This window comes from Silene latifolia, unplaced genomic scaffold (genome assembly GCF_048544455.1).
Source record: "Silene latifolia isolate original U9 population unplaced genomic scaffold, ASM4854445v1 scaffold_57, whole genome shotgun sequence".
NCBI lineage: Eukaryota > Viridiplantae > Streptophyta > Magnoliopsida > Caryophyllales > Caryophyllaceae > Silene > Silene latifolia.
This window is the reverse complement of record NW_027413480.1, coordinates 7,226,890-7,236,696: the sequence shown is the minus strand read 5'-3', so window position 1 is coordinate 7,236,696 and position 9,807 is coordinate 7,226,890. Positions and strand designations below refer to the sequence as shown.

At 33.9% G+C, this 9,807-nt stretch overlaps 2 protein-coding genes across 2 annotated transcripts; both read left to right on the top strand.

Annotated features, from left to right (window-relative positions):
• Positions 1–1,947: 1,947 nt before the first annotated feature.
• LOC141639753 (protein FAR1-RELATED SEQUENCE 5-like) lies at positions 1,948–2,862 on the top strand. The gene is made up of 3 exons (XM_074448801.1): positions 1,948–2,233; positions 2,300–2,508; positions 2,557–2,862. The coding sequence occupies exons 1-3, from the start codon at positions 1,948–1,950 to the stop codon at positions 2,860–2,862; spliced, it is 801 nt and encodes a 266-aa protein (XP_074304902.1).
• A 147-nt stretch (positions 2,863–3,009) lies between these two features.
• On the top strand, positions 3,010–3,786 carry LOC141639752 (protein FAR1-RELATED SEQUENCE 5-like). Its single transcript, XM_074448800.1, has one exon. It carries the CDS (start codon positions 3,010–3,012, stop codon positions 3,784–3,786), a length of 777 nt encoding a protein of 258 aa, XP_074304901.1.
• The last annotated feature ends 6,021 nt before the right edge of the window (positions 3,787–9,807 follow it).

The window sequence follows — 9,807 nt, the reverse complement described above, 5'->3', positions numbered from 1 at the left end:
CAATATTGAGGTATATTCATTCAATGTTATTTAATTCCTTTCTGAATCGTTGTTCAGTTGATTTTATGATGATGTTAAAGTTGAATTTAATCAAATTAAACTTAATTTCGGATTTGATTAAATTTAGTGTTAAATTAGGGTTTATAGTTTGTTTGTTTGATTTTAGGAGGAGATAAATGCAAATGTACTTTGTGTTGAGAAAAAATGTACTAAAAATAATGAGAAAGGAAAAGTGTGCAATTTGAAGTAACTGAAAAGTAATTTTGCATGTAAAAATAATGTGTTGTGTTGTGCTATACACGTTTCATAAGGAAATGTCCAATCAGTCTTAGTGAAATGTGCATTATATATAATAAGGATGTGCAAGTAATTATTACCTTTTGCAAGTGGTCTTGCAACTGTTCAATATGTCAAATGACGGTTTGTAACTTGCTTAAGTGGTGAAAAGACACAACTATTCACATTAATTTGAATATTAATTCTAAATGTACATTATATTAATTATAAAAAAACATGTTCCATCAAATAAATTGTCCACTATCTATATTCATAATTTGCATTTTCTGATAATTAGGTGCAACTAAAATATCATTAAGCACTGTTTCGAAAATGTACATTATATTATATTTAAAGGTACATTAAATTATTTAAAAAAGAACATAGAACATTATTTGGAAAATAAATGTGCTTTCAGTTTAATTCAAATGTCCATTACGTATTTTTATAGTGTGCATATACTGTTTTATGCAAGAGCTTTAAGTAACATAGATAACTTCACCCAATTTATTAATTACCATGATTATGTTTGTGGTAGTCGAAAAGACACAATTGTTCACAGAATTTAATCTCTTATACTCAATTAATCCACTATATAAACCCAAGAGTACACAACCACTTTTCCATCCTACCTTCATTTCTAAAACCTTTTCCAATAACCAAAACTTTTAATCTCTTCAGAAAAGTACTTAATTTTCTTTAAAAAAAACAATGGACTACTCAAAATGCACGATAGTTCCCTACAAGAATGATGCTTACAAACAAAATTTCATGGACCATTATAGGGAATGGAAAGTAAGCCAGTTTTCTTCAAACTGGTTAGATGGAAATGACATTCATGTGGAGATGGATGTACCATCTCCCAGTCGTCCTTTACATCATTTCCTTACTACTCAGCCTTTGCTCCGGATTTTGTTTGAGCGACTTGGGAGGGAAGAAAAGAAAAACATGGCCATGGTGTGCAAGGGCTGGTCAAAGTGGTTCCTTATAGGGACGGAGCCAGAGGTAATGGAGAGGGATTATTACCGAGGCGCGGTTCACGGAAATGAAAATGGTGTAATAACTATCACAAAGAATTATCGGCTCCTTGACAGATTCTGCATCTGCACGACTATGTCTAGTCGTGCAGAAATAATTAGACATCACAAAAGACAAGAACGACAATTTTTAAAGCAAAGAGAAGAAGAATATGAAATTGAGGAACAGTCTGGGGATGAGGGTTATTATGACTCCGACTGTTAGATTAGTTTAGAAATATGTTGTGTTATCTTGTGTTTATTGTTATTAGGTATTATCTTGTGTTTTTTTTTTCAGTATAAGCCTTAGTAGGCTTTACCATTTTGAAAGCCTGAAATGGCTTTTGTAAATATTTTTCTAATATTAATGAAATAATATTATGACTATTTCTTTGTTTAATGTCATTAGCATTCAATACATTATATATATGCTTTATCAAAATGGACAACAATATTTCCTATGAACATTAGTAGTAAAATAAATGTTCCTTTAAAGGCATGATAATGGACATTCGCAGGAATACATTATATATGAACCTTTATTTGTACGAAATAAATTGCCAATCTTTGTAGAGCATATTAGAATTGGATTACTGCATTATTGATGCAATAATATTCAATATACTTACTTACTTAACTACTGTTGAACCAGACAATGAGTACAAGTGATGCAACTACGTCTTCTTCTACAAATAACAGCTTTAAAATACCAAGGACAAGAATTGAAACATTAAATACACTCCAGTACATTCCATTCTGTCCAGAGGAAAAGAAACCTAAAGTAGGACAAGTATTCGAAACGCTAGAATCAGCAGAGTTATTCTACAAAGAATATTGTACAATCTGTGGGTTTACGCCAAGACTTGCAACAACAAAAAGGATTAAAGGCAATGAATTACCAAACAGTTTTGCATTAAGGAATGTTGTCTGCAATAGGCAAGGTGTATAGGAAAGTAGGAAAAGGAAGAGGATTGATACTGATACTGATACTGCTGAGAATGATGCAGAATCTGATGTGACAGACATAAGCCGTGTGAGGCCGATTACAAGAATTGACTGTCGTGCATTAGTGCAGTTTAAATACCAAGAAAATGGAACTTATATTGTTACCAGATTCGATGAAGCGCATAACCATCCACTTGCTTCGCCTGAATCTACAATATTCTTGAAAGGAAACCGAAAAATGACAGAGGTACAAAAGAAATTTGTCACAAAGGTAAAGGTGCTAAAACTAGGTGGTGTGAAAGCCTATAGAGGTTGAAAGGAGCTGTGTGGAGGTTACGACAACATTGGGGCTACTGAGGTTGATTTCAAAAACTTTGTCAGGGACATAAAAACCTACATTGGTAATTTTGATGCACAAATGTTTGTTGAAAATCTTATTGGGAGAAAAGACACATGCATTTCATTTTACTTTGATTTTATAGTAGATGAAAACAAGTGCCTGGCTGGAGTGTTTTGGGCAGATCCGATCTGCATAAAGAACTACATGCTGTTCGGTGAGGTTTTATCAGCAGATGCTACATATGGAACAAACAAGTACGATATGGTGTTTGTGCCTTTCACATGAGTTGATCACCACAAAAGGTGCATAACGTTTGGAGCTGGGTTGATAGGTGATGAAAGTATTGAGTGTTATACATGGTTGTCCAAGACATTTTTGGAAGCAATGGGCGGGTGCTAACCGAGAATTATAATTACTGATCAGGACAAATCAATGAAGTCGGTAGTCCCGGAAGTGTTTAAGGAGTCAACACACAGACTGTGCATGTGGCACATAATGAAGAAACTAAGAGAGAAAGTCAGTTATCAACTGTTTCAAGATGAGGATTTTAAGACCAGGCTCAATAGGTGTGTTTGGAACAACCAACTTGAGCCTGATGAATTCGAAGAACAATGGGGGAAGATAATGACTGATTATCAACTTGTAGAACACGAGTGGTTTTCATTTGTACGATCTCGAGGAACAAAGTGGATCCCTGCCTATTTTAAAGATATTTCAATGTCTGGCTTGATGAGGGTTACTTCTAGGTCTGAGAGTGAAAACAGTTTCTTTGACAGGTTCCTCACACCTCATTTGACCCTTTTTGAGTTTTGGGTGTGCTATGAGAGTGCCTTGGAAGCACAAAGACACAAGCAGTCCAAATTGAACAGTGACAACAAACATTCTGAAATCCCACGGAAAACAAAGTCAAACCTTGAAGTCCATGCTTCTGAAATATACTCGCACAACATTTTCAAAGACTTCCAAATAGAATTGGTTGCAGCTTTGTCTAATTGCCGTTTTAAAGATGTGGAGAAGATTGATGAGACAAAAATATATATTCTAACAGACTTGCAGATGCCAAATAAGTCATGGAACGTAGCATATTCACCAGATAACATGGAGATTACTTGTTCTGTTCTATGTTTCAGAGAATGGGCTTGTTGTGCGAGCACCGCCTTTGGATTCTACACAACCAAGATTTTCGAGAAAATACCGAACAGTACATAATGCAAAGGTGGACAAAAGCTGCAATGAGTAAGCCTGTCTTTGATAAATATGGCAAATCGATAGATGTCTCTCAAAAGTTTTCTCACCGGAAAAGTTTGAGTCTTGAGTCAATGTGGCAAGAGGTTTATTCTTGTGTCGGCGTAGAGTGAGTGTGATGATAACGATATGAAGCTTTTGATTGAAAAACTGAGAGATATTAGATTGGATATGATTAGTAACAGAAGTGTACCAACAAAGAAGAAAGACAAGATGAAACAAATAGAAAAGTACGTGGGCTGCAAAATACCTCAGAAGTTGGTTTCTTGTTAAAGCATATTACATTAATGTTAAATAATTATTAAATTATACAAGCATAGTGCATAGTATTTACCTTCCAAAATCATCAATCTTATATGGAGGCACATAAGCTCTTTGTGCAATGAACATTATGGTTGTTAAAGGCACAGATGAGAATTTCAAAGAATGTATATTTGGTTAACATTAAATCTATTATCAATTTAGTTGTTCATTTTGGCCATTTTCTCCTTATAAAATCTGATATTTAATTTACATTTTGTTGCATATTCACCAAATACTACCATGAAGATGACGACGATGAAGGAGATGAATCGATGATGTGGAGGACGACGATGAAGAAGATGAATCAACGTAACGAAGTGGAAGGTGCAAATTTTTGATTCAAGGATAGACATCCATAATATACACTACGAGAACATTCTTAAAGGCTTGTATGCACAATTCGATTTTACTGCCAAAGTACATTACTCTTATAGGGAAAGTATATTACATTTGTATTAAAGGATCATTATTGTTGTTCTGCAAGGAACATTCTTAAAGGCTTGTATGTACATTACTCTTGTAGCCAAAGTACATTACTCTTATAGCCAAAGTATATTACATTTGTATTAAAGGTTCATTATTGTTGTTCTGCAAGGAACATTCTTAAAGGCTTGTATGTACATTACTCTTATAGCCAAAGTACATTACTCTTATAGCCAAAGTATATTACATTTGTATTAAAGGATCATTATTGTTGTTTTGCAAGGAACATTCTTAAAGACTTGTATGTACATTACTCTTATAGCCAAAGTACATTACTCTTATAGCCAAAGTATATTACATTTGTATTAAAGGTTCATTATTGTTGTTCTGCAGGGACATCATCAACTTGATTGGAATTGTTTTCCCAGAGTACAATAATTTTAAGGCGTTTTGCACAATAAATATTATTGTTGTTCTGCAAGAACATAATAAACTTCATTGAAATTTGTTTCCGGAATATAACACTCTCTTAAATTAAAATTTTTTCAAACTTTAGGTTGTACGACTCGCAGCTTTCTCAATATATGTTACATTACTCATACACATGTCACAAACGAAACTAAAAAAAGTTTTTACAGCTTCAATTCAGCATCTTCCTCATCTTCATCGTCATATTCTTCCCATGGCAGTGGGTTTGAACGGAAATCCATTGCCTTCTTTAGTACAAAGATCAAAACATACATTGCCTTCTTTGAAATCATATATGAAATGTATTTCTTCCGCGAGAATCGATGAGGGGAGCATCCTAGCAAAATAAAGAAAACAAGGGGTTAGAACATGTACAAATGTGTACTGAATTATGTATTAAAAATAATTGTATTACTTCTGAAACTCACATCGCCTTTTTTAAGCCCACAGGTCCAATTTAGATTACCCTTAAATGTCTCCATATGTCTCATAACGTAAACACCACAATCAGTCTTGTTAGTGTTGTTTCTCCACTTCATCTTTGCAAGAATAGGCTGCAGTTTTTTAATGCGATCAACTTTTACCTTTGAAACACCGATGTCTTTCAAGTATTCTGCTAGAACATTACGCTGGCGGAGAAGGGGTCAAGAAACCATTAGGACACTAATAATTATGAGGTACAATATCACAAAAATAAGAAAATTAAGACAGACACAAAATTTTTGGGGAAGGTACACTCTATGTAAAGTCATTGTACATTCACAATAATGAATAAGAACAAGTATGTAGTCTTTGTTAAGCAAAAGAGAGCATAGAATCTTACAAAAGACAGTGGTCTATCGTGGAAAAATTCTTCTGGTTTTCCGTCACGATGCACATTATCAATGATGATGAACTTATACTTGTTGCTGTCAATGACTAGTAAATGGTAATGCCTTTTATATATAACCGGGAAGAAGAACTGTAGATTTTAAAAGATTTAATTAGGCAACAAGCAAATTAAATATAACATATAGAAAGAGTGTATATTGTCAATGCTAACCAAATCAATTCTATCAGGTTAACCGAGAATTGGGTAAACTCTTCTTTCATTATATCCTTAATCACGATAAAATTTTCAACAGTGTCCAGTTCTCCATGAAGCATCATCTGTATGCAAGACAAGTAAAGTTTTTGATGTTAATCAAGGGAAAAAACATTACAAAATTTACTTGTTGAAATAAGTTTATAAAAATATTTGACTTACAGATACAGCTGTGGTGAAAACAAATCGATAAGGCTCGGAAGAGTTTCTTCTAGATTCCTTGGCATTCAAAAGTTTTGCCCAACAATCGATCACATCACTCATTAAATATTTAGATTGTCGTAGCGTTGCCATTTCAATACGCCGAAGAGAAATTTTACCCACATGCACAAGAAGTTCCCTGGTTCAGGACTACCAGTGTTAACTCAAAACAGGATACAGAACATTTTAAATTTAAATATTGTACATTAGTAGAGATATATATATATATATACCTGGCTAAATCGGTATGTTTTCCTCTACTATACGACACATAATCAGCAATGCAATTCTGAAACTCAGTAAGAGGAGTAATAATGCATGTATCTGTGCTTAGTAAATTACGATTTGTAAGGATGCTCAGAGACTCTGGTTGACTTCTTTCATGTTCATGAACATTTTCATTGTTGATGACTTCGCCCTTGGTAGTGTCACCATTGTCAACCAGATTATGCTCATTTATACTCTTGTCGTTTGTATTACTCACATCTGTCATGTTCTCATTCTTCTCACAAGCATCATAGCCATCTGGTATAATATTCCCTTCTGTACAACCTACCTCCATTGTTCTCTTCTTAACCCTAACAGTCTCATTGTTGTCAGGGACACCAATATCATCGGTACTCTTCTCTTTCTTTCCAACTACCTCATCTTCTATCTTCTCATCCCCAACAGTCTCATCACCCTCATAGAATTCTTCATCAGACGAATCCAGTTTCTTTGGGAAGGGCTTCTCTTGATACTGCTTCACCTTTGTTAAAACGTCATCACAAACAATGTTGCACTTGGATGAAACCAAAGTGCAAAGATATTTGATTCTCAATATTCTAAGTCCATCCATCTACAAAAGTTAAAATATCTTGAGGATAGGTAACTTATAAACGAGAATGTGCTTTTAATACTTTAAGAAAGATCATTTAGTTAAACCAAAAGTACATTTACAATTATTGGATATAAATTGTATAGAAACTTACGTTGTTTTTTGTCAACCCACAAGTCCAATACTGACCCCCCTTGTACGTTTCCATGTGTTTCATTGTGTAAATACCACGGTCAACAACATTTTGATGGTTTCTCCAAGGCATTTTCAATACAGCAGGCTCCATTGCTCTTATTCTTTCCTTCAAATCACCAATGTCATTGAAATATTCTGCCAAAGCATTACGCTGCATGGAAAAGTTCAGATCAAACTGTCTAGAGAGACCATGCAAAAAATATGACATTGTAAAAGAAAAAATAACCAATGAAAGGCAACTGAACAATTACCATATTCCAAGGTTTGTTTCCATAACGAGTTTTTGGGGTTTCATCATGCTGTTGATTATCAAGAATGACAAACTTGTTCTTCTCCATATTGAATACGAACAGGTAAAAATGCTTGTCGGATATTATTGGGAAAAAAAAACTGTTTTATATAAGAAAAGATTAGAAGATACAACAGACATAAAATTTGTTACGAGAGTAAATTAGCAGCAGAAAACACTTTGTATTGACTATATATATTATTTGAGCTAACCATATCAACTTTTGTCACATCAATAATCCCAGCATGATTTAACTCATTTCTAAAATGCCTCTTGAATACTTCCAATTCTCTTTCAAATTTGAATTCTTTCCTTTGCCCTTGAAATGCTTGCTGCACACACAGAACGTATTATTCTTCTATTAATATACACTTGTATAACATAAAATTATTGTAATATAGAATGAAATAAAATTTTACATACAAATACGAGGGTTGAAGCAAAGAATCGACGTGGTGCTGAAGATTTTCTTTCAAGTTCATTGAAATTCAAGTAAGCTGACCAACAATCAACCACAGCATCTGCTATATACCGAGGTGGTTTTAGAGATACAAAAAGATATCGGGTACCCACGACATTCTTAAACTCAAAGAGCTTCTCACTGGTTCAGATGTTCCACAAAACAAGTCAGATAATTACAGATATGTACATTGTCTTTATTAATAATGCACATAATACCCAAACGAAATGTACAGAATGATTAAATAAAAGAAACACAATGAGTAGAATAAAATATATCTAGCAAGAACAGTGCCTTTTCCCTTGGTGTAGTAGACGTAGTCAGCAATACAGTGCTGAAACTTAGATGGCTCTGTACATGGGTCAGTGTCTCCTCTTAGTAAATCAAGTTCAGTACTAATATCTAAGCTTGGATTGGGATTGGTTGCCTTGGGTTCTTCACTATAATCTTCAGATAACATGCTACATACAAGGGTATTTATAAGATTATCCGTATTGGCTTCTTCCTCATTCTCCACGTCACTATCAACATAAAGATGCTTCGAATCATTTCGTACATTCTTGTCATCATCTTTCTTGTTGTCTTCATTCCCATTTTCACACTCCCCTTCTGACACCTCTTTCTTGTTGTCTTCATTCCCATTTTCAACCTTGTTATGTTCATTCACATTGTACACTAATTCACCTTCTTTTCTCAATGCACAAGGCTTCTGGAGTAGTTAAAATGTATCAAATTAAAGAACAATACACTTAAGCACCAAGTTAACATAATATAACAAAAAATATGATCAACATATTTACCTTTTTTGTATGTATAAAAAATCGGCCTCTTCAATGACATGCTTTCAACCTGAATACTATTTTTTAAAGTTATGTTTACATTATTCAAAGCTTCAACAACCAAAGGATGATTACAAACATCAGTCTCAGCAGCAGGAACAACATTTGGAATATCAGCATCATTAATACCAACAGAACTTTCACTATCAGCGGCGCTGTGCTCATTTGACAAATTGAGTAAACTAAATGCATGATCACAGAGCTTCTTAGCAGTCTTGTTCTCCTTAATTATTGATGCTCCTTTTTCTAACTTAGCCTTAACAGATGATATGTTCTGAGCTAAACTAGTTATACATTTAGCAAGATCAAGAATATACTCCTCCATGTAGTCCTTTGTTTGATAGACAGTTAAACACTGTATTGTCAACCACCTCCTCCATTGGTGCTTCCAACTTACCATTTCCAAACATACCGCTTTTCATCTCATCCTTATCTCTCGATGATAACAAACTACTAGTCCAACCTACCAACGTATAATAATCTCTTTCAACTTTTCGTTCCACATGAACAACACGATCAACATAGATGAGCTGCAAAAAAAAAAAAAAAAAAAAATAATTACAAGAGAATGAAAACGTACCTTCCAATGTTAAATTAATTTATGAACTTCAAATATATTTTTTGGGACATTTTACCTCCAAAAACAACAGTGGCCCGCTGAAGTGAGTCTCCTTTTCCACCCACTCAATCTTGCTTTCTTGCAAACTTTTTAACAAAAAGGAACACCAATTGTAATCTTTGATTTCATCAACATTCATCAACGATTTTAAAACATGATGATTAACAAAAGGATTTTGTGTGTTTCTCATTAGCAAAGAAACAGCAAACACAACAAAGTTAACCTTGAATTCATCACCACCATGATCATGATTTATCAACCAATTCTCAAGCGTTTTGAGTGGAACT